Source organism: Zophobas morio, unplaced genomic scaffold, assembly GCF_036711695.1.
Source record: "Zophobas morio isolate AGI-343-1 ecotype UQ-CSIRO unplaced genomic scaffold, CSIRO_AGI_Zmor_V1 ptg000026l, whole genome shotgun sequence".
Taxonomy (NCBI): domain Eukaryota; kingdom Metazoa; phylum Arthropoda; class Insecta; order Coleoptera; family Tenebrionidae; genus Zophobas; species Zophobas morio.
In genome coordinates, this window is record NW_026972131.1 from 7,761,533 (window position 1) to 7,788,578 (window position 27,046).

The following is a 27,046-nucleotide window of genomic DNA, read 5'->3' on the forward strand; positions in this document are numbered from 1 at the left end:
AAAAATAATTTTGAATATCTAAGATTGTTTGAGTTGTTAATATGTATAACTCCACTCTGTATTGGTTTCCAGTAAACCTTTGTACCAATTTTAATGTAAGTGACAAAGCCTTGATCAGAGGCTCTTCTTACATTTATAACCGCTGAATTCCATCTACCATTAATTACACATACGCAACGTTTTAGGGTCGAAAGTGACCCTCATTTCCACCTCTTGGGTGGAAAGTGACAGTTACTTCAATCTCTTGGGTGGAAAGTGACAGAGAAGTGACATACGTTAGTTTCCACCCTTGAGATTGAATTAAAGTGTGCAATAGCTCACTTCCAAACTTTTAAAAAGTATGACAGTTTCACATTACTGACCGATTGTGCCTTGTCTATTCTTTTTGTCCTTTTCGTCCTTTTCGTCCTTTTCGTCCTTCTCACCGTTCTCGCCCTCCGCGTCCGTTTTATCTTATTCGTCCTTTTCGTCCTGTTCGTCCTATTCGCCCTTTTCGTCCTTTTCGTCCATTTTATCCATTTTATCTTTTTTATCCTTTTTATCCTTTTTATCTTTTTATTACTTTCTATCCTTTTTATACTTTTTATCCTTTTTATCCTTTTTATCCTTTTCGTCGTTACCTAAACCCAGATTATTAGATCTCGATGTTAACAAACAGAACCAATTTACGTATTGCACCCACGAACCAAGCTGTTGTTAGGGCATTTTTGTTTGCCTTATCTACTTCATCTACTAAAAAAACTAGTGCACATTACAAGTAGATGGTATGCATTTGAAACTTTCTTGTATTAAAATGATTTAAATTCAGTAACTCTGGCGTTAATTTTGGCGCTAATTGCAAATCTAAATCACCTAAATTTTTGATATGCGAAACATTTACAATATTTGTGCACAAGTGGTATTTTTCTATTATATCAACAGGCAACTTGATTATTTCTTATACAAATGTGGAGCGTCAGCAACAAAATAAACATTCTTACTTTGGTCATTTGGGTTAACTATTTATTGAATTTTGGAACTGCTTTTTCTACTTTTGATACCAAGAATTTTCCACATTGTTCGCTTGGAAGCGCCCATGTCTGAAGTTACATTAACTAAATTTAAACCGACTCAATCAGACATAACGATAATTCAACAAGTCAAACGATTTTATGATGTTCGACTTAATTGTGTTAGTCTTCTCATCTGAACATTTCTTGGTCTAACTAGGTAGTACTGCACCGCTACTACTTCCACGCACAAATTTTTAAACTGATCACGTCCTCTGAATAACCGCCTCATATTTTTTACTCTAGTTGGCAGTACGCTTCATTAAGTTTAAAGTGAGCGTGCAACAATATTTGGAAGGGCTGTTCTTGCACGTTAGGGTGGGTGGGACCGAATGTTCAGATGAGAATACTAGCACAATTGACGTCGAACTTGATAAAATCGTTTGACCTGTTTAAATGTGTAAACGTCTTCTCATCTGAACATTTCTGTATCTAAGTAGGCAGACGTTTAAAAAAGGTTGTTGCGCAACTAAAAAGTATACATATATACGTATACAAAAAAAACTAATAAGGGTATATAATGTTTATGAAAAGGTCAACAACAAAATCAAAAATTGCAGTTACCTTAGAGAAAACGTCAACAACGCGTGAACTCGTACCAACCTCAATTTATAAACGATAAAATTTCTAGTATTCGAACGTGTTTCTATGTTAACTCGTTGTCGAAGGTTTGTCAGTTAACTAGCGTCCGCAAATTGTTTATACAACGGTGTCACAAATAATCCAATGTTGACAAGCTGTTAAAGTTGACAGACTGTTAGCTGACCTGCAACTTGACATGCTTTTATACAACCGGGCCTAAGTTTTCTAGAAGGGAAACAGTTAATTTGACACTTTTCTTACACTCCTTAGAGTTTCCAAGAATAAGGATATCATCAAGATATACTAAACAAAGTACGCCTCTTTTCCGAGAAAAGCGAGGACGGGCTTAGTTAGCTTTATAAAAGTAAATGGAGCTATGGACAACCCAAATGGCATGCAAGTGAACTCAAAATAGTTGTTTTCAAAATGGAAACGTAAAAGTATTCTACACTTTCGCCTGACAGGCAATAAAAAATATGCATCCTTCAGATCAATTGATGCCATATAACAATTTTTAAACATTAATCGCATTACACTGCGTATGGTTTCCATTTTAAAGGGGGGGAGGGTGTAAATTTTTTTATTTAGATGCTTCAGGTTTAAAATAAAGCGATAAGACCCATTCGGCTTTTGAACGAGAAAGAAGGGTGACAAGAATTGACCCTTATAAGGCCTACAGGGAACTACTACCTGTTGTTGCATATGTTTCTTAATACACTCTCTAAGGGTTGATAATACTGACTTCCCCATATGTAGGTAAGAAGAGCCCTTCCAAATATTGTTGCACGCTCACTTTAAACTTAATGAAGCGTAGCGCCAACTAGAGTCAAAAATAGGTGGCGAGGTCGCGGTTCTTCAGAGGACGTGATCAGTTTAAAAATTTGTGCATGGAAGTAGTACCGGTGCAGTACTACCTAGTTAGAGAAAGAAATGTTCAGATGAGAAGACGTTTGTACAATTACTTTTACAATTCTAGATAATGCGTCTGCGTCTGTGGAATCCACAGTAAACTGATACAATTTGCTTCCATGGTAAGCTTACACTTCTTAACCTAAAAACCAAAACACGTGTAACGACTTCAATTAAATTTGTTAATATTGTATTTTCCAAAAGTAATGAGAAACCTGGACAGTGTTATTTACCTGGATTGATTGCTGATTCGTCTAAAAATAAACAATCTCTTTCATAGTCATTCAAATCTTGAATGTTAAATAGGTAAAAATTTCATGTAAAAAACTGCGTGCTGAATTTTACGGCATAGAGTTCTACTTGATATTCTGACGTTCCACAGACAAATTTTATTTTAAAGACTTCTTCTATTGTTTTGTTGTTCTATCGTTTTAGTTGTTTACGTTTAACACTTAAATTTTGAATTTGATTTTCGTTGAAAATCCCTTTTGTAATTTCAAACCCGCTCGACACAAAAAACACACAAGTTCATCATCAGCATTTTTACATGAAAATGTAAAATTAAATTCCTTTGAATTGTTGAAAATTGAATGCAGTTTCTAAGTTGTACGTACCATTTTAACAGAAAAATTGAAGTTAAGATATTTCTTTACAATTTAATAGATTTTTTAACATATTTGCGACAGAAAATTTGAACGTTTTCTCAACAGTAGGTATCCATTTATTTTATTAAGGAATTTTCACTTTATTTAACAATAACATACACCTGACCAAAGTATATATTTTGTGGTCTATATGTATTTCAAACATTGAAGTGTATTCTGATAGCAATCTGTCTGCTGCGCCTAATTGTGTTGGTGGTTAAAATAGAAACCAAGATTCTTATACTTAGTTATAAAGATTTTAGGAGGTTTACATTTTTAAGACAACATTACATTTAAAATAATTTGTAGAATTCAAAAATCACGAGATCGTAACAAGTAACATAGAAACCCAATTTTAAAGCTTTTAAAGCATATTTCCATTGTTGTAGTTATGTCGACTATGCAAAACTACAAATATCCAGACAATTATTGCATTATTTGATTAGGCTGTTAAATGTAAGTTATTTCGTTTAACAGAAGCGGTACGATGTCATTACGCAACAGTCAATAACTTGACAACTACTGAGCAATGCTGTAAAGAGCAAAGTTAGAAAATTATTATCTGAACTTGAATTAATTAATATTAAACTTTACACTACATTGTTACACTTCCATTATCCACATCGATCATATTTGTTATGCTTCAACTGTTAGTAATTTTAATTCTACTATAAATGGTTGACAGCTAAAACCACTCGCTCAAGCATCTACTATAGAAACTAACAAATCACATGTAATTTGATTACAGTAGAATAGAAACACACTTGTGAATATAGTGATATAATTTTCAGAAATTTTGGTTATTCGACAGAGAGTTAATCGTGTTTAATACACTGGTGTGAATTTATAGACAATAGGAGTAAAGTGTCGATACAAAAACAAAAAAAAAACATTTTATTTTGCTGTCGATAATTATTTCGGTTATAGCGATGTCCAAAACAGAGAGACACCGAGAGTCTCCGACAAGTAGTGGAGAGGAGAAATGGAAGTATTCTGTAAACATACCGTTTACATGGCATTCGTGACCAGGTGAAGTCGGACAGTGGTTTCGAGTTCGAGTTGAGAGTAACAAGTTATTAATGTCAAAGTGCATGCCAATTTTAATTTTACATGGAAAACTCAACATAATTTTCACATTTGAAATCAAATTATTTAAATTTCTTCGTGAAAATATTAACTCATGAATGTGCGGTTTTATTTTTCAAAGTTTGTTTTTCGCAAAATTCATTTTTAGTATTGCCATGTTGCATACATAGTACATATTGATATATATTAACTTATAATTTCAAACGTTGTGATTGAAAAATTATAGTTTTCTTTTTAATGGCACTTCGAATATTTAAAGAAATTTCACTATTCAGAAAACCGTTCATTAGGTGTGTGAAAATGCAAAACTACATTGACCAGCAAAAAAAACCGGCCACCCTGAAAAATTTCGCAAAACCAAATTTTAACAGTTATTAATTTAACTAGTGATCGTTATCTTATTAAAGAAACATTGATACATGATGTATAAATTGGCCAAAAAAAAGGACAAATAAACGCAGAATTAAATTTAATTTAACAAAATAACAGAAACAGGGCGACAATTTGAGAGACGTCTGTAAGAGCTAACGGCAATATTTTCGCGTGAAAACGTTTATTAACTGCCAAACTTATAATCAAATGACGAAAAACACTGCTTGCAACAACAGCCTTCTTTATTGTTTTAATTAAGAAAATATCGTACTTGGTATGCTTCTATTATTTTGTTAAATTTAATTTAATTCTGCGTTTATTTGTCTTCTTTTTTATGCTAAATTGTAGATCATGTGTCAATAGTGAATGGTTACATGTCTAAAATGATAAATTTTTGTAGTAATCAACTTAAATCCTCCACTTTTCTTCTACAACTCCTTTAAATATGGCTAATTATTTATCTTAATTGAACTTTCTATAGGATTTGTTGTTTTGGAAAATTATCAACACATATATGAAGGAACACATAATTGCTTGTTAAATATACAGTTCCACTTGGAAGTAATTCAAGGATGTTTGAAGTATGCATTTTTTTAAATTTATTCTCCCGGCCCTCGCTTTTTCCAGGAGAGAAAAAAATTATATAATCTTTCCGAAAACCGGTCACTCTTAAAGAAAATGTCCCCAGGACCACGAATCTTATATTTATATTATCCACATCTTCCCAAAGAAGGAAGAATGGAGCGTTTTTATGAAAAAATTAAGGTTGTCAAATCTAACCAAAATTTTATTATTAATCTTGATTGAAATTTTGTATCGGATTTGTTATTTTCGAAAGATATCAATACATATATGAAGGCATACATAATTTGTTGTTAAATATACACTTCGACGTGGAAAAGGATGATTGAAATATGCATTTTTAAAATAATTTATGTCCCGGCGCCTCCACCATTTTTAACAAAAACCTATAATCGGCCTAAACAATGCGAAAACGGCCCTCCTTCAAACAAATTCCCTAAAGATTACGAATATGTGTTTATTTTGCCGTATCCCTCCAAATAACCAAAAATACAACGTCTTTATCCAAAAAATCAAGGTTAGTCAGATCGAATTACAAATCGGTAAATTTTTTTGAAGCAAACATGTCTTGAGTTTGTTATTTTGGACAGATATCATCATTTATTCGAAGAAATAGACAATTTCATATAAAGTATATAATTTGCCGTGGAAGTTTCCCAAAATTTTAGAAACAGGAATTTTAAAATCATTTGTTGTTCTACATATACGAAGGAACACATAATTTCTTGTATTTTAATAGTATATCTTACGAGTATATTAATCAAATTGTGCAATATGCCTGTTAGGATTTTTGTGATTTATTTTTGCTTCGAAGGCAGTTATATGCCAGAGAAAATTTTATCATGCACCTATTACAGAATATAAAATATTCTGTGGTCTCCTTACAAAGAAGTGACAAAAAATAGAAAAATCATCAAAGAAGTTTTCAATTTAAATAAGAAATAAATAAATATTACTTGTTAAATAGTAGTAATATTTTGCGATTTAGTTTCGTTTATGGGTCATAAAATTTAAAATTAAAGAAAATTTCACGAGAAAAAAATTTGCTTCGATATGAATACGAGTCAACGTTAACTATTGTTTCATCAACTTCTCACATGTATGTAATTTGAAACACAAAAAATTCATCCACATCAGTATGCAATAGTCCATTTTGCTTTGTAAGACATCAGTACAATTCTCCATAGCATATTCTAATCATGTTCACTTAATTTCCCAGTCTTTCTCGACTGGATGTTGGCAGGGTTGAATTGAAATATTTAAATAGGAGTAAGGTCGTAAAAATAAAAGGGTCGTATTCTTACCTTAAAGTTCATTGTACTACCTTTTGTTCTTTAATAGCACCATAGTCGCAGGTAAAAGAACTTTTTACAGTTATAGTTACTTCTACTGTCGATTTATCTACAAAAAAAAATGTTGGTCGGTGATATGTAGAATTTTTTTAATTTGTAATTGTTTAATAGAACATTTCTGTTACGTTTGATGTACTCTTTGTAGGACTCTTACTCTTTTGTTTATTTGTGTGTTTCATCTTCTGTTTCTCGTAATATAGAAGTAAATAAATAACACAGGCCTGCGAAATATAACTTTTAATTTCCCTTTTAAATAATATTGTTTTTTTTAGGTATTTATGTATGCCGATTTAAAATATAACTCTAGTTTTTTTGTAGCACATCGAGATTTATTTTTATGCAGGCCTAAATATTCATAGTTTTTCAAATAATTTTTATGAAAAAATAAAATATAAAGAATATAAAATTGAATGTTTTTTTATTAAATGAACTAAATTAGTTATAAACAAGACTTAAAAAGACAAATAAATCAAGAAGCTTCTTTTTATCTTTCTTCAAAGCTCTGATTTAAGCGTTTTCTCTTGTATTCACGATAGGATATGTTATTGCTGTTACATTTTTCGCATTATATCATTTTATATTTGAACAGCAAAAGTAACAATCGTCTGTATGATTTTGTGGCTCCATCCAAATCATTAGTGTCAGCAAACTTATCTGAAGAATTAACCCATTTCCGAGAAGACATTAGTAATTTTTGTTTAAATTCAGGGTAGTAAGCGCATAGTCGACACAAATAGCTCTTACTAAGCTGAACACGAAATTAAATATCAACACCATTATCCATACAGATTATTACCACAAAATCTAGAAGTTAATTTTTATAGTACTAAGAACAAAACTCAAAAAAATATTTTTTGCAGAAACTGTACGTGATAGAAATTTTTGCATTTTTTTTTTATACATAAGTATCTAAGACCTACCGAAATTACTACTTGATTTTGTTGGAGGAAAACCATCGCAGGCCTGTGTAATTAATACAGTTTTAATCCCTTATTTTTTCAAAGCTTTTGTGCGTGTTATCATTGCCGCTGTCGCCAAATGAAAACCCTGCGAACTTGAGAGAATATTTTGTTGCTTCTGTAAAATTCAAAATTACGGTCGTGTAGAAAGCACAAATAAAAACAGAAAAATATTGTCTAAGATAACATAAATCGCAATAAGCCTCGCCATCATACATTTTCATAAGTTGTCATGAATTTTCACCAAAATAATATTTGGAAATGGCCTCCTTCTGGTGCTAAAAAACGGGGGTCGACGAAAATAAATGTCTCATTTATACATAAAACATCCATGTCCGGCCTCTTCTTTGTTTCTTCGAACGCCCTTCATTGTTACCTAAAATCAGAATATCGACCGAGGAGCAGGTATTTTTTATGCTCGGAATTTTTCGTGCTTCACGTTATTTCCCGAGAATGTTAATTAATCATAAGGTATTTTTTCTATTCTTATTTTTTAAAACGTGTTTTGAAACCTTTGATGAGCTCAAATTAGAAATTTCAACGAAAGTTAACTTTCGTTTCCACGACTTTATGAAAATGGAAGCGAAAATTTTGTCAAAAGGTGAAAAGGCGAGTGTTATGAATATTCATAATGTGAGATCCCGTGGGCTGTTCTTAATTAAAAACGCTTATCATTAAGGAACAGATTTTTAGTTAATATTGTAGAAAATTAAAATCGGAAAGGAACTGTCGGGAGAGGCTACTTGCCATTTCTACAATATACCTACCTAATAAATTAGGAGTATTACTTTCGAAAAGTTGAAAAATTACTTAATTTACTCTTCATTGAAACCAGTGGAATGAGAAATTTCGGAATTTTGCCGCCTCGTGATGACTGATGACTATTCGTCGCCTGTCACAAATGCCAATCATAATCTAACTGTATTAAGCTTTTTCGATGTGTTTGCTACCTGATAAGTTGGCAGGCAATAAATAATTCAGCTCAAATGATAGATGTCAAGGAAACCGTAAATCGTATTAAAAATTCATTGCCGAATTTTCCGAAACCAAGCACAGTATCAATGTAAAGGATTAGATAAAAAACATTCCCAAAGTTAAAACAGACATAGCAAAAGAAATAATAGATCACACTTTGCAGGAACAACTAACTATAAATAAAATTATACAACTGCGTTGCATTTATATTGCATTTATGTCTCTAAGTTCTTTCCCAACGGCGATATAACATTTTTATTGCAGTTATCTCATTGGTGTAAAATACTATTTCAGCGATATTGCAGTTTCATTAAATATGATGGCGGCAATTTCTTTTCTCTAATGCGCCTCGTATAAACTTTCAGAAACTTAAAGTTCCAGACGTGTGAACGTTCTATGGTCCGTTTGAAATTAATAAGAACCTAGCTTTGTGCAGGTGATATAATTACTTCAGAGAACAAACGAAATTACTGCAGCTGGTGTAATGTTGGACAATTTCTCAGTGCAGGAAGGGCACTCGATTGAGTTACTTAATACCTCACTTCCGCACTTGCTTCTAATTAAAACGTGGCGTTGGCTTAATCCTATTTTGTATTAAAGCTTCATATTTATATCACCTCGTATAAAATATTTGCTTTTCAAGTCTGCAGCCACATATTAATATTTATATTGCAGGATGAAAGCCACAAATTTTCTCCACACGCTGCTGCACAGATTTAATGCAGAAGCTGAGGATCTGTTCTCCATGTGTGTGAAATTAGAATATAAGATTTAATTCATGGGCATTCAAGTTAAAGCTCGAGAAGACCAAAAATAAATCTGTGGACACTAAATTCATATTCACTGAGTAAATTCACAATTCAACGTTCCTAGGAAAGCTGATATTTTAACGCCTTTCATGGTGACACGCTCCTTTAATAAGTTAGTATACGAAAATTTAGTCATTCATGAAGCAATTTTCAATATATTTCGGAAAATATGATCATACTAACACTTCTATCGACGCTTTTATTGACGAAAAACAAATACGAATACTGTCATGCAGATATACGATTTCTTAGGAATATACACATACTAAAGAAAGATTTACACCTAGGGACTCTATGAATTGCAAATACGTGCACCTGTGTAAAAGCAAATACAAATGTGGAAAAGAATAAAAACATACACAAATTTAACGACCGTTACGTAAAGGTTTTGAAAAATGGTCACATTTGAAGCTTTTACTACACCCGTTGCTAATTCACAAGTTTACAACTTTGCTGCTGAGGAAGGTAGACTGACATAAACTCCGATTTCACTCTTTAATCAAATCCGAAATTGTTACACTTTTGTGTAACTAAAACTTTAAAAATTCACATTTATAAATGATTTATATAAAAGGATCTCGTTTTTCACACTAGTGCATAGAACTGCAGTAGTAGTTTGACGTATGTAAGAAAATAATTTTGAAAAGATCAGCTGCGGCAGTCGCTCGCGCGCCAGATCCCTCTCCGGGGGAGGGAGCGCCGGGGTTGCTCTCAAGCCGGAGACATGGATCTCAGGTGGTGAGCGCCCGCGAAGATAAGAAAATAAAATAAAACGGCTGGAAATATTTTGAACAATAATCGAGTTTATTCCCTGCGACCAGCCACGGCTAAAATAATAAATCTTACAGCTAATATTAAATAAAATAATTAGAAAGCAACAATAAACAGGAAAACTAATAACACGGTCGTTTGCTCCTGGCCGGCGACTTCCTTCAGAAGGACTCCTCCTGAACCTTCGGCTGTGACCTTGAACGTGGAAATCGCGCGAAAACGGTACGGCGATCCGGGAGTGACGACAGAAAAAAAAACCGGTGACGGTGGTACGGTTTCTCGCTGGGGGGCGACGATTCAAAAAAACTGGTACTTAAACCGGCAGACGACCCTAAAAGGTACTTACTGTGATCGGAGCGTCAAACTCAAGGTGAAAGAAGGAAAAAAACTTTTCAAAAGCAGCCACAGCATGAATTCTGGATAGATTTAAGTGTTTCCGTGCATTCAGGTTCAATTCGTCGTAAATATAAATGGAGTAACTCGTTAGAAACTAAGCTACGAATTATTAAAATATTTATTCTTTATTTTACCAGATAACTGGATTACGTGAAACCGTTGTTAGTGAAATTATACAGATGTCCCATAAAATTGGGGCACCACTCAAATTTGGTTGAGTTTTTCTGTTTCATTTTTTATTATATGGCGCACATGCTTTTCAGTGGGCATTTTATTATCGACTTACTAGTAGTAACTAATATTTTAAAGATGTTAAAATATATTGTTTCTTTATTATACCAAGAGTGCCAAAAAACACAATCAACGACAGACATGGAATTTTGAAAATTTGTCTATGCTAGTTGCGTTTTTAACGCAAACTTTCAAACTGACGGTAGGCTACTAAGATGAAAATTCTAACAAATCTTCAAACATCAGTGGCTGACTTTGATCGTATTTTTTATTGCCCTCTCGATATAATAGTATCATAATAAATCCAACAAAAAATCCTTAAATAAACTATCACAAAATTTTATTAGCAGGTCTGAAATAGTTTAGCTGATGAAATTAGCCATATAATGTCTGTGACATATTTTAAATGGAAGTTTTCGGCTTTTTATCACACATATTTTAAAAAAGTATAAGAACTATTATCGTACAAAATTTGAAAAATCTTTATCACCTTGCATATATTAGAGAAATCTGTACAGACAAAAGTCAGTAAACCAAAAATAAGACGCGTTTATTTCAAATGATTCACTAGACTTGGTGTAAAATCTTACTTGATCAGAAAAATCATACTCTCACTAACTTGTCTTCACGGCTTACTGTGATGCCAGACTGCCACTATCGATTACTTACTGCTTCCTACTTTGCAAAACACTCATTAACCGTTTCCAGTATTGTTCAAAACAACACCCTCGCAATCATCGTAAAGGTCAATTTTCAAACAAAAATGTTACGGATTACATTTCAAAACGAAATCACCAGTGAATACACAGTGAATTTCTACAATTTTAATGTTAATCAGGAAATTAACAGCAATCCAAAAAATTACCACATCTCACTGCAGTTGTAGCAGATCCTATTAAAATATGTGCATCCCACATAAGTACCCTGAATACCAGAATCATTTATGGACACGTTGTCTATAAGGAATTATACAGGGTGATTTCGAAATATATACAATAATTGTAACCAGGGCATCACGTACCGTAGTAATGTGGAAATACAGAAAAAACAAATCAAAAGTCGAATGGGGAAAAACCCCATGAACTACCCTCGATACGAAGTCACTGATCCGCAGGAGGTGGAAAAATATTCGAATAAAAACGATGTAAACACTTTCAGTTTCAATTTAAAGAAAAACCGACTTTTTTCTGCTTATCATTCGTTCATTCATGCATTCCTTCATCGTTAAAGGTCAGTGCGAAAGATTATTCGCTATAGAAACAAATGGTGGTTCTGAAAAGGACCGATTTTTGGTAATGCTTTATGGTGATCGACTTTTGATTCTGACGAATGTTTGGTCCTTGCCATAACGATTTTACATTGTTTATTAGAACAAAAATAAGAGCAACTTATAATGCGACTACCTTTTTACAAGAAATGTTGAAAATGTTGTCCTTGACTAGCAAAACAGGCTTCAGAACGTCGCAACATGAATTGTTTGTTGATAGGTAAAAAACCACCATCATTGCGAGTGAAACCTGCTTCCTCCGTAAACACAGTGCATTTTCAAAAATTAGGGCGTTCACGACACTGTTGAAACAATCATTTGCAGTAAATTACAAAACGTGAATAATCAGCGAGCTCCAAACCTTGCACTTTTTGAACATGGTATGGATGGGGCCTTGTTCTTTTAATGTACAAACTGTGGAACTCCAACTTCAGCTGCAAGTCGGCAAGTGCTGATGTTGGGCTCTTCTTCGTCGCGTTCCAAAATTTGTTCTTCAGCTTGCAGTGTTCGTTCTGTCCTATCAACGCCACGATCGTGAGTTTGGGGTTGAAGGTACCATAATCTCGGAGATGCTGTACCACTGATACAAATGTTCGCGCACACCATATCGACACACTCTGAATAAGAAAAATTCGATAACAAAAAAATTAGGACAACTCCAGAATTTGATTTTAAATTTACTTTAGGAACACATTTTTACTTGAAACACATTTATTTTACACTTACAACCACGGTAGATAACAGGTGTTGTATTTTTAGGTCTGTTAAATTAATTTCAAAGAATCTACATAATATTTTAAGCACTAGTGATGACACGAATGCACTAATACCACTGACGCGTCATTAATTGACTAAACACCAAATTTATATTTTTTTTTTCAAATCGGATTGTTCATAGGGCGTGCATTTTTAGTGTGGAAAATTGAAGTGATAGCATATAGTCTTTAATATATTTTAAAATTGTATACCTTGTCAAAACAGCCAATCACTATAAAGCCACCCCATAATCAGAGTTTAGTTAAACTGTCACCTATGCGACCATTTGTTACTTGAAAAGAGATGAACATTTTAGTGCGTGGTAATTCAGGAGCGTCGCATTTGAATTCCAACCACGGATCGTGCAAAGCCCACAACCTCGACGAAGATTTGTGTCTCGATTTGTAAAAACAGCAGTTGTGTCCCACACATTTAATTGTGATCGATTAGTTCATTTGTGTCGTTGGCGTCACGCCACCCGACGGCTCTAACGCATACTAAACAGGAAAGGGCTTGGGTCCGGGCCGCTTTGGGGCCGTGCCGCCGCCGCCGCCGCCGCTCCTAATGACGCTGATGGAACGATGGTTTCAATACCATAATGGAGTTGTATTGGTTGCACTCGCTTGCCCCGACATCTATATCTATTATTGCCTTGAATTAACGGGGAACTTGGAGGTTAAATGCATAATTGCCGTAGACAACTGTGCCACAAAAGCTCACTAAACACCGCATGCTTCCAGGATAATGAGGATAAACGCCTCTAGCAGCACTCATTGTCCCGGTAAATATAACGGCATGAAATGGATTGTTTTCACGGATCATCCCGTTGAGAGTACTTTATTTTTATGAAAGTCACTTGCTTTAGTGCAGATACTCTCCGTGAAATGTCATAATTTTTCGTTATGGAACTTTGTCACGGTATGCATTAAAATATTTGGTATGGATATTTCAACCAATGTCAAGGTTACTGAACTCCGCTGAGTACGTCTATTTAGTTTTTAGCAATTTGTCTGTTCAGCTCTATTCTGAGTAATTATTATATACGCCAAATTTCAGCTCATCTGGGTAGTAATGGTAGTGATAAGCAGTAATAAGAGTGAATTTTTCAAGAAAATGCAACACCTTTACTTTAATAAAGGTTGAAAATCGTCTTCTTTATAAGGTTTTCTCTCTCGCTTAGAACATTTTTAGGATTACATATCCCACATCCAAGATAATTCCAAATTTTTATTAAAGTCAAGATGTCGTATGTTCATATTCTTGCTTCATATTTTTACTTCCCGGGCGTTAGCTAAGGAAGTATTGTAATCGAGTTCATTGTGCGACTGTCCGCGACTGACTTTTAGTCGACTAATAAAAATCTCCAAACTACTAGATCGATTGATAACGTCATGTTACAGTTTTGCCGGATAAATGTTATTTAAATTTTCTAAAATAACATATTCTTGTAGGTGTGGTTTATCGATCCGTCTTGATTTTTTACCCTAGACATGCAGAATTTTGGAAAAAATCTAAACTGTGTAACAACATTTTACAACTTAACTTTGAAACTGCAAAACCGAATCTTCGAAAATCTTCAAAACGTTTTACTGTTATCAGGAACACGGTAAATCGTTAATCAAAATGTACTAGTTTACGGCACCCCTAAAGATTGATGACGTCAACTTAACCTCCATGATAGCCGTTGCATGGCAGTCGCACCGAATATATATTTATTGTGCTTTTGAATTATCTTTGCTTTGCTATTTTATGAACCACAGTGAATATTTTTACTATTTCGTTCGATTTTATTTATTGTGTTACGTCGCGTCGACTAAATAGCTCACATAAATCTGCACGATAAGTCTATTAGAAGTAAAGTCCTGCCTCGAAGAAATCGACTTACACAAGTTCATTTCCTAACTTGAACACATTAATTGGAACGATGAACGGACCTCGTGCAAAGTAAAAGTCGGATTTTTCGCAATGATGAAATTACTTCTCTAATGAAACGGCGGTAAATGAGCAGCAATTAGCATTCACCATACCTTATTTTATCGAATCCTCCTTTGCACTTAGCTGATTGGAAACAAGAAATATCAAGCTCGTTATGTTCGGCGAGTCGCCGTGTAATTTTCTACAACTTTCACATTCGGCAGATTTAAATTCCTTTGAAGTTTTCCGTCGATAACGGCAGGACGAAGTGATCCAAACCTATATCGAATTTTTCCGGCGCATCCACCAAAATTGTGTTGTTCGAGCGAGGTTTAACTATTTCATTTACATATAAGCAAGTTTCCTTGCGATATCCCCGCAACGCGGTTTTCTAGTTCGTAAGGAATTCTCCAATAACTTGTTGGTTCGATTGCAGGTCGGCCTTCGCAGTTGCAAAATTGCACGGTGTCGAACCAAACCTCGGATTCCCTCCAAGTCGATTGCATGGAAGGGTTTGATGGGGGTCTACCTCAGAGTTTCTTTATGGAAATCCTCGAACTGCCGTCGCTGCGGCCTAGGCTCAACGTTACAACCTACAGGACGCCACCGACATTCCTCGCTGATGGCTTAGATCCAGGGATGAGTTACAGAATAATGCTCTATGCAGTTAATGCCAAAGGAAAAAGTGAACCCACTACGATCGACCCCGTTACTTTCAAAGGCGTCGCTAAGTTACAGGGTAAGTTTTTCTCGACTTATATTGGATATAAATTGACTGCTCCAAAGTAACGAGTAAATTTAACATAAACACTTACGGGTAATTGTATGAGCGAATTCTCAAACTCTGATTTTCTAAATACAGTTTTTGATATAGCAGTCACTAACACGGAAATAGCTTTTTTTAATTTGACTTTGTTTGTTACCCAGGCAACATGATGTCGTCTTTTTCACGTGAATAAATGGCCATCAATTACGTCATAGTGACCAAAGATTTCACGTGATATTGACGAACCAATGACGGTCAAATGTCTCGTCCAGATGACGTCATTTTTTCTAACGAACTATTGACGTGATGTACTGACATACTAGAGTCGTCATTTTGTAACGAACTATTGACGTGATGTACTGACCTCTTAGAGAGGGCATTTATTGTCCATTTTAAGACGTTTTTTATATTTTGATTTTTAGAAAAAAATATGCAATAAATAAAACGCTGAAATAATTTTATATTTTTATATTGTTTACCTTAAATAAAATATTATAATTCGTTGTAATCACCAGGTAAATCCCAAAACAAAATATATATTAAAGTTAAAACAAATTAGAGTAAAAAAAAATAAATTTACTACAATTCTGTACAACCAACAATGAACTTCAATAAACAAATAAAAAAATATATGTCAATTAAATAAATTAAAGATAAACAAATCTACATACAGGTAATTAAGAGTATAATTAGTATAAAAAAAAGATAATGTACAATATATAATCAAAAATTAACGTTGCAATAAAATATGCTATTTAAAGAAAAATCTGTTTTAAAACACAAAGACATCTATTTAGTTACAAAGAATATTAAAAGAAAACTATTATAAATTATAAATCAGTCTTAAAAACACAAATAAATCTATTTACAAAAAATACAAAAAAAACTAGAATAAAGGGAAAAGACAATTGAATCGCATTGTTGAAATTACTTGATTTGAAAATGCACTGTAAAACTTTCTAATTCACGACGACTTGACTGTCCCCAACACACAAAAAAGTATCGTTAAGAATTAATTCTGTTTTAACAATCAAATTAATAACCTCTCAGTTTTTTAAGTTTGCCTCAATTTATTGCACTGAAAAGAAAAACCCGTGCAGAGTGCATGGATTAATGGAAATGCAATCATTTTTTCGTGTATGGGCAATAGCAAGCATTTGGCTATTATTAAATTTAAGGGATTACAGCTTAAAGCAGAAAACAAATTCTGCATTTTAAAAATGCTAAATTTACTTGAATCTAACGGATAATCGTAAAATGGTTGCATTGACAAAAACGTATAACCTATCAGGAAAATTTCGTTGTCAAAACTGTATAGTAAGTTACCAAAAAGTATCTTAGTATTACAGGTATATAATATCTAATATTATATTATATGTATATATGAATTGGAATTCATTGTGTTTCTTTAACTTACAAAGAAATCTGCTTATTCTAATAGGCAAAGATAATCTTGTAATTCGTCAAAATTTGTTTAGGTGTGGTCCTGGCGGCATAACTTCTATTTTTGGTTTCTTTTTCAGTTGTCAGATTTGATGACTTTTCCATGTTGGAGATTTTTTCACTCGTTTCCTTTAGCATTTCTTTCGTTTCGCGCATGTGTTTTGTATTTGTTTCAAATCTAGAATAAAATTATGTTCATTAGCATTAGTTCATAAAAAATTGCACTAACATACCTTTGCAATATTTTATGGAGCCTCATTTTCAAAAACAATCACCGTAAGTTCTTCACAATCAGTGGGAGTATCTTCAGTGATTAATGGTGGTCTTTCCAGCTTATCTGAAAAAACTGCTTTTGTTGTCTACGTACAGTTATCAAAAATAACAGAAACATGTAAAAATTAAAATGATTACTTTATTAGATATTAACTTACCTAGTGTAAATAAGTACAACCCACACTGAATCGCAGAAATTTTCACAAAACTGCGTTAAAAATGAAGTGAGTAACGGATACACGAGAAAGTTTCGGTGGTTGAGAACCAACTGGAAATATTGGAATCCTTCACTCTGAAATGCAATAAACATAAATACCGAAAAAAGGGAAAGTCCGAATGCACGCCTCAAACATCTGATGTATTGTATAGTAAATACGGAAGTTGAGCATTATTTTTTCATTAGATGAAATAAATTTAATAAAACTAAATATTAAATCACTCTCTAATTTTTTTGGTAACCATTATCACTTTATAAACGTCTTTATAAAATCAAAATTCGACGAAGGAATTCTTCAAAACCTTGTCCCGTTTAGGGACAATGGACAAAGAATTTTTATGACTTTGTTTGTGTCGCAGGGTCTTTTCACTATTATACGGTCAATCCCGTATGTTCTATTTACAATTTGCCAAGCAGGTACTTACAAAATAACACTTCCAGAGTAAACAAGTTTTCAGAAATAATAATTTTATTAGAAATTATTAGAATGAAAAAACTTGTCTTTGGTGTATTTCTAATAAAGCCGTTGTATTTTTTGCTCTAAATAATTATAATTAAGCATTATGAAGGCCACTTTTTAAAGAATACGACGACCCACATCTAATTGATCATATAATGTATAAAAAATGACGAAGAAAAGACGGCCTTTTGACGTCATTAATTGACGTCAGAAATAAGTCATAAAAATCTTGTCATTATCACCTGATTTTTTGGGCGAATGAGGTCGCCGACGAGTTATGACCAACAATTGACGTGAATCAGACGACAGTCTGCTGCTTGGGTAATATGTATAAAAATATAAACGTAGGTATACTTAAAAGATGTCTGTCTACTTTGGCACTTTACAAAGTGTGGAGTTTCAGAAAACAGTTTTATTTAGTTAGTTAAAACGAATAAATGATGACGTTACTTTTTCCTACAATTCAAATTTTGTAGAAGTAAACGATTGTAGTGTTCCTCTTCCAATAGTGGCATTCAAAAGATTAGACTTGATTTACCTACCTTAGTCCATTCAATCATACGATAAAAAGATTATCCTATGGAAAATTCGACGCTAGACCTGTCTTTTACACTATGTTATTCAGTAAATAGTACAACACTAGCACCGCGGTTGTCATTTGACTTCCTTCCAACTTTGTTGCGTCGTCGACACAAACATATGAACACACCAAATCTGTTGCTTCCGCATTTGCAGTAAATTAGGCCTTTTTCACTGGTGCGAACAACGTAAAGAACAAAACAAACTAAACGAGCAAACAAACACCGTTTTTCCGCTGCAGCGATGGCGTTTTTACTTCTTTACTTGTGTTTATGATTACTTGAACTGCGGAAGTGACGTGTACATATTTGCTTTACAACTAAGTTTTTAAATATTTGTAGGTATTTCATTTACAGGTAGTATTTCTAAGTAGTCAAGAACACTAATATATTGTAACACTGTTAGCTCAGACAGCTGAACTGTCGGTGAGCAGGGTGGTGACTAGAAAAATAAAAAATGAGAATTTGGGCGCCAAGTAACTTACCTTAGCCGTGTTAAGCCGACTTAAATTACTGAAAGTCTCTCACACTCTATTTGGATGTTCCTTTTATTATCACTCTGTTACACTAGGATAGGTCAAATTAAATCAGGTTACCTTTAATTAACTAAATTTAATGAAGAGTCAAAATGAGCAAATGAACAGTCGGCAGAATTTCTAAATTTGCAAAAATTTCGAACATAACAAAATTAACACTTAAGTTCCAGCCATCATAAGTTTGTATAAAAATTGTAAAATAGATTTTTTTTTTGTAAATTTGGTCGCATCGACAGCCAGGTCATTAGCAACCTTACATGGTGGTAAAACACACTTGGCTAAAAAAAAACATTCTAGATGCACTCAAACAGGTGAATATGTTTAATAATAATAATAATAATAATACTTTATTGTCCAACAGGAAAAATTCGTAATTACAGGACAACAATAAATATAAAATAAAATAATACAGTAATTCACTCAGCAATGAAATAACAAACGAAAATAATAATTAATAAAAACCTTATACTTTAAGAAACAAAAGTTCGGGATGGTACTTCCTAGAGCTTCGGCGAGGTTGGGTGATACTTGGAAATGTTGTACGTTGGGTTTGCCAGTGGGGACAATCGCATATGAGATGCTGGACAGTTTGACAGCATCCGCATTGCTGGCAAGTAGCATGGGGGGAGGGGGAGTGTGTCGTGTGTCCTAATCGCAACCGCGTTAAAGCGACTTGATCACGACGAAGTGGAAGTAGACAGTTAACTACCGGCTTAATGTGCTGCAATGTTGTAGGCGTAGAGGTCCAGTCTGCTTGCCACAGTCTGTTTGAATAAAACTTTCCTGTCAGCTTCTTCGTTTCCCGATATGTCAGTGTGAGATGGAACAATGATGAAACGGATGCCGCTACTGGAGAACATGGTCCACACTTCAACAATTTGCATGATCAACGGATTGATTGAATAAATATTTAGCAGTACGCTTGGACTGGCTAAAGAGTCGGTACAAATGCAGTATTGAGAGGCTCTCAAGGTGGTGATAATCTTACAGGCTTGAAGGAGAGCATAGAGTTCGCCCGTGAACACACTAGCTGGAGATGGTAGCCCTAATAGTCGGCGTACGAAAGGCCCAACAACGGCTGAACCCACGACGCCTTTGACTGATTTCGAGGCGTCCGTGTATAGAAAAGTCGAATCTGAGTAGGTTGGTTGTAAAGTATGAAATTCTGTCTGGATCACTGAAGCGGGTGTATTAGTTTTGGAGAACTGGAAGAGAGTGATGACTGGTCGGAGAGCTGGAATTAGCCAAGGCGGGGGTGCAGCGAACTCGTAGGGAAGAATAGCAGGGAAGGACGGTATTCCGAGAGTTTCAAGATCTTGTTGAAGGCGAATTGTGATGGGTGGGATTAGGTGTCGTTTGCGATCGGCGATCGGTAAATACATGCTGGAGGACAGGATTTCTGAAATTTCTAGAGGTATTAGTTGCGAATGATACCTGGAGGTACTTAAAATGGAAAAGAAGAGGCGGTTCCTTTGCTATGCTATAGAGGCTGAGAACTGGGCTTGTGCGGAAGGCCTCAAGGGCTATTCGTAATGCAGAATTCTGAAGGGTGATTAGAGGTGTAAGGAGCCTGGGACGGCATGCTGAGTAGGCCACTGTTCCATAATCAAGTTTGGGTCGTAGTAATGTTCTATAGATACGAAGGAGGATTTGGGTGTCGGCTCCCAAGCTAGGATGAGAGAGGACTTTCAGAAGGTCTAAAACTTTCAGACAGGTAGCCTTTAAGTGATCTATATGAAGTTTCCATGAGAGATGCTGATCAAAAAGCACTCTTAGGAACTTGGCCTGAGGAACATAGTCAAGACTGATTCCATGAAGCTGAAGGGGTGAAGGTGATTGCCCACTTTACTGCGAGAAACAGTTGCATTTCGTTTTTTCGGCTGAGAACCGAACTCCGTTATTTCCGGACCACGCCTTAACAGTATGTATGGCTCTTTGCTTGGAGTTCCCTTTCCTTTTATGTATAGGATGAGATCGTCAACAAAGAGACCGCCTTTTACAGGGTGGTTTACATCCTTAAGAACAGTGGCGGCTCGTCAGGGGGGGCCAGTTAGGCCAGGCCGAGTCTGTCACCGAACTTGTCAATTTGCGATATTCATTTTTATTTTAAACGCAAGAATATAATTTAAAGCTATTTTGAAATCACCTGATTTTACTGTTGTTATTATTTTTTTAATTACAAAAAGCGTTATCTAATTTATTCACTTTCGTTCGGAAGTACAAATCGTGCCGGGAAGTTTGAATATTTTTACTGCGAGGAGCAGCAGCTGAGGCCGGCCGACTACAAGAATAAACGTCGAATAATGTCATATCTGCTATCGCTCTCTGTTTAGCGGAATTAAAGAGAAATAGCTATAAAGACTGATACGTGTCTGATACCCTCTGATTAACGCGCCTGCAGCAGTGATTGGTCAAATGTCTGCTAAAATCGGCCGGCCTTTTGGCAGTACATCAAGTTGTTATAGCGCTATCACCTTCTGTTTGTATAAGTTAGAATGCAATAGCGACGAAACCGTACAATATTCCGTTTCATCACTCCACTTCTGCCGTGCACTTTTCCATGCGGTTCCCCACTACCAGCACCGGCCGGCCGCTGTCTGTATATTGTGAATTTCTGCAGTCTTCACGTGGATGAAATTGGTTTAGGTTTGTTTCTAATTTCAGTAACAATGACAACAATTAGTAAGAGAATTAGTAACTGATTTAAATTTTGATGCTGTTACACATCTATTAAATAATGACTTTCGACTTTTAACATACGATGATCAATTCCTGGGATATAAAAGAAATGACCCGTTCGGAGCCGCGCATGCAACATTTAATCGAAGCACGGAGCAATAATAACGTCAGCTCCGGTGCAATAGCATATTAATAATTAATAATTAATACAGCATGGTATGAAAATTATAAATGGCTGACGGGGAGCAAGTCAAAAAACAAACTATTTTGTTGATATTGTTTAATTTTTTAATATGATGTTGACAATAAATTCAAAAAAACTTCAGAAAAAGAGTTTTGCCTCTGGTCGTCTGGTATGATTGACATATTGAGTTACCGTGCTCTTTTGCCATCTTCCTAATTTCTCAACCCTGCTCCTGATGATGCTACTTACGAAAATGTAGAAGCCTCCGAAATTATTTCTGTCTTTAATTTTAATCATATACCTACCATCCACATCAGCATATGTTGAACGCAGTTTTTCAGCTTTAAAGCGAATTACAAATTTTACTAGAAACTCCATTAGTCAAAATCGATTATCCAAATTATTCGTTTTAGCAATAGAAAAAGAAGTGCTTACAAACTTAACGGAAGATCAAAAGTTCTATAATCAAGTAATTGACCACTTTGCCAATACAAAACAAAGACGCATTGAATTGGTTTATAAAAATTTCTAATTTACTTTTTCGATTTTGTTTTTTACTAATAAATAGTTGTTGACGTTTCATGTTATATTTTTTGTTAGAATGTGTTACTTTATAACTTGAATGTTATTTTCATTTTTATTTGAGTTTATTGTCGTTATTTTATTATTATAGATGGCTTATATTGTATAAGTATATGCTTTACTTTATACCTATTTGAAGAATATTTTTTATTTTGTTTTACCAAGTTGTTAGGACTATATGAATTAACACCATACAGGTAGCAAATTATAGATAATGACTAACTTGAGGTCCCTGGTTCTTGTATTCTATGTCTTAAAACTTTGGGTTACTCACTGCTGGCCGACCCAACCAAAATAGTCACGAGCCGCCACTGCTTAAGAATATCGTTGATTGCTATGAGAAAGAGCGTCACACTAAAGACGGAGCCCTGAGGGATGCCGTTTTGTAATTTCTTTTTTCTCGATAACGTGTTATTTACCCTTACTGAAAAAGTACGGTTGTGTAAGAAGTTAAAAACAAAAAAGTAAATGTTTCATGTGGGTTCCCATCGAAGAAGTTGGTCTAGGATTTTATGCCGCCAAGTCATATCATAGGCTTTTTCAATGTCAAAAAAAACAGCCAGAATTTCAGATTCGAGATTAATAATGTTGTCAGCTGTGGAACGAAGATTTCTAAAGCCACTTTGACGGACGTTTAGAAGATGTTCCTTATACTACCATACAAGTCTCCGGTTTATGATTTTTTCCATGAGTTTACACATTGTGCAAGTAAGAGAAATGGACCGGTACGAGTTAACATCGAATTTAGGTTTGTTGGGTTTTAAGACTGGGGCAATAATAGCTTCCGACCAGAGCTCAGGAAAGGAATGGCCAGTCCAGATGTCCTTGTAAAGATTTAGGAGGATAAATTTTTCGATGCAAGGGAGATTTTGGAGAAAGATGAGAGGTATGTCATCTGGACCTGCAGCAGAATTCGGAGGAGCTTGAAGTACATTCTCTAGTTCTTCCAGGGAAAAAATATTGTTGAGTGGGTGGACTGAGTCGAATTTGGGGGGGGGGGGGGGGCAAAAGACGATTCCACTTGGTTTTTGTGGGATAAAAAGGCGGGGGTGCAGTTTGCATTGCTTGAGGCCGTTTCGAATTTTTGTGCAAGAAGATTTGCTATGCCTTGATGATCAATAACAGAACCGTGAGAAATTATTTGCGCAGGACCCGGTTGATAAGTACTACCCTTAACACGTTTAATTCTGTCCCATACTACCTTGGTAGGAGTATTGCGGTGAAGTGTGGAAACAAAGCTCATGCAGGAGTTTTGTTTGGCTCTTTTGATGATAAGACGTGTTTGTGCACGGAGTTTTTTGAATTCGATAAAAGAGTCTTGTGATGTTTTACGTTTCCAGACATTGAAGGCTCTTTTGCTTTTTCGCAATGCCTCTGCATATTCTGCGTTCCACCAAGGGACAGTTTTTCTTGGTATTAATTTGGTCTTTCCAATATGTATATGAGCGGCACTGACTATAAGGTGATTGAGTTGAGATAAAACACTCTCTGGACTCGTGTTAGTATTTAACGACCCTAGATTTTGATCGATTTCAGCTTGATATTCATTCCAATTAGCTCTCAGGAGATTCCACCTAGGCTTAAATTGACCAACTGCAATATTCGGATTAGAAGGTTGTGAGAGCAGGTCCAGTTTAATTGGCAAGTGATCACTTCCATGTAGATATGAGTAGGGGCTCCAATTGAATATATGAGCTAAAGAGGGGTGACAAAATGCTAGATCTAAGGCCGACCTAGTGCCTGTAGCTATGTTGATTTTGGTGGCCTGTCCAGCATTTAAAAGGACCATGTTGGTGGAGCCAAGAAAGTCCTCAACTACTGTGCCTTTTGGAGATGTTGTGATAGAACCCCAGGGAATGTTATGTGCATTGAAGTCTCCTACAATGATGCACGGGTGGGGTAGTTGCTGATAAATATTTTCTAGTTCCTCTAGAGAAAATGTCGTTGAAGGTCATAAATTAATGTTAGGTATTGAGAATGACTGCTTGAGTGTCACTTCAATCGCAATCGCCTCAAGACGAGTTTGTAGCGGAATTTACATTGCCTGATAGGAAGAGATTACGTATATATACCCACTCCACCACTAGCTATAGAACTCAGCAATCTGTTTTTATAGAAACAAGTACTTCATATATTCTTTATGGCAGTAGTAATGGTTGTTTTTGAAATTAGTTTCCTGTAAGCACATGATAGAACGACGACATTCAGACATTAAAACTTGCAATTGAGGAAGGCGGGTATAAAACCCTTTTAAATTCCATTGTAATATGAATGGGCTATGAGAAACTTAAAATGTCTGGGATGAGTCAATTGCTTCGCCGTCATCATTGGAGGGATTAACTAGGGGATTTAATTTCTTCCGAATTTTAGTAAAACGGGTTTTCATCGTGCGATTTGCTATATGGTGATACAGTTGGTAAAGCATATCTATTAGTTTTGCTGTGTCTTGAGTGAATTCTTTAGCAACTGCTATTGGGTCTGAGGAGCCGGTTACATTTTCCAAAAAGATTTGAAGTGGATCGTAGGATAAAACGAATTGGTCTGGATTCTCTTGCATAATTGGCTTCAATGGTTGAAGATGTTCAGCTATTTTATTCAAATTTCCATTATCAAAAGATAGACTATCAGAAGATAAACTTTTCTTGATTTTTTTGGACTGTTGAACTGGCCTTGTGTGTTTTAAAAATTCTGGAGCAGTATTCTATTGGGAGGCAATGAGACCTTGGAAAGGTGGACTAGAAGTAGCAGTCAGCTGTAGAATAAGCCTTTGTATATTTTAGGTTAAAATATCTTTTAGATATTCCCAGTAATTACTACAAGAGAGGTGCAGGACAAAACCAATATTTCGACTAATTTTCGATTTACAATGCAATGGGTTGCCTACTTTACACGAGCATGATGAATATTTGTAGGTACCCTCCCCTTTGTACAGTCCCAGACAAAAGTATATTATCCGTAACTTTATTGCTGGTCTTCCCAAGTTTACATTTTATTATTGGTAGTAAGTGGCATTGCTGGTCTGTTCGCAAGTTTTAGTTTGAACAGTTGCTTCTCGTATTTCTTGCAATTTTTTTTATTTTATTTTCAAATAATGTCCACCTGAAAGAAGCAAAGTACTATGCCCTAATATTTAAAATGAATGATTTATTTTATTAAAGTTGGAGTTATAAAAAGGGCGTTTCTTGAAGAAATACGGTGCAGAATGACCAACTTAAAAAAATAACAAGTCATTCTTCCTGAATTTTTATTTTTTAGAATTACGAACTCGAACTTGAACAACAGGATTCAAACACAGTTAGGAAAATTTTGAATATGATTGGACGCAGAATTGTGAATTTTGAATATATTTTTGCTCAGTTGCAAAAAATAAGTGAACTCGCTCCGCATGAAATATGTTTATGAAATCTGAGAAAAGACGAGGACTTTCTTCGGATATATATTTTAAATGCGATATGTGCAACGCTGTTTTTTGTATATCGACTGATGACCATAACAGTACAAAAATCGATGTCAACATGGGGGCTGTGTCGGGAATTGTTTCTGTAGGAGGCGGATTCTCCAAATTAGAAGAAATTTTAGCTTGCATGGATATTCTTTGTATGTCCAAGGTGTTCTATTCAAAAAAGCACGAAAGAGTAAGTGATGGATGGAAAGAAACCGCCATGGAAAAAATGAAAGCTGCTTATCATAACTTTTAAAACATCTACAAGATTTCAAAGTACTCGGTTTTGCAGATTCAAAATTAAATTGCAAAATGTTGTTTTATAAATTTGATTTTTTTTCCAAAAATCTGGACGTTTCGGGTAAAAACTCTACATGGCTTCATAAATTATATGTGTAGGACTATGTTATTTTATTACAATTTCTTCGTACTGTAGTGGTCATGAAAGCTTCAGAAAACGTAAAAGTAGAGAGTCGCCCGACGAACTCGATTACAATACTTCCTTCGCTTACGCTCGGGAAGTAAAAAAAGTTGTTATTTCTTAGTCAAATTAATAAATAATAAATAAACTGCCCAGCTAAAATCGAACTGAGCGGTGAGAGCATGAAAAGACAGTAGTAACGATCTTGGGATTTCTTTGTTTTCACCAGGTATCTAAGAATGAATGGGACAGCAGTTGTACCTACTTGCTGCCCGGAGTGTATCTGCCATTATTTGTTAATCACTTATTGTTGCCAAACTCCACCCAACTCAGGGCAAAATCTTAGTCCCTTTGCACGTGGGCGAGCGCTGCCTCAAGGTCATTTGGAGTTGCTCATCCTCTTAAGGACTATACTCCAATGTTATTTTTAACTACACACAGTGTTTTTTTTTTAATTAAACGCTCTATATACAAAACTAACTTGACATACACGTTGTAAAACTATTATGACTTAAGCGGCTTGAGCCAAAGCACCCTTATAACTTATAAGTCAAACTGGCTATTGTCTAACTTAGCCCAGATCACATATACCTAGTAAAACTTCACAGCTCCATTATGGCAACAATGAACAGTAGTTGTTTGGCTTAAGCCACTGAAGTCATAAAAGTTTTACAAGGTGTATGTCAAGTGAGTTTGGATATATTTTTGCATGTTCTCAATGGCCTCTTCCTAGGCTTTATAACTACAGTTAATTTTTCTGATGCGACGGTGGGACATTTTTCCAATTTTCTTGAAATTTTTTTACAAAGGA

At 34.9% G+C, this 27,046-nt stretch overlaps 1 protein-coding gene across 1 annotated transcript in view; it reads left to right on the plus strand.

Annotated features, from left to right (window-relative positions):
- Positions 1 to 27,046, plus strand: part of LOC135136196 (contactin-1) — a 548,953-nt gene that overhangs the window by 491,908 nt on the left and 29,999 nt on the right. The window contains exon 11 of the mRNA XM_064065367.1: positions 15,091 to 15,393. Within this exon, the coding sequence (XP_063921437.1) occupies positions 15,091 to 15,393 (303 nt within the window). The remainder of the gene's footprint in view (positions 1 to 15,090; positions 15,394 to 27,046) is intronic.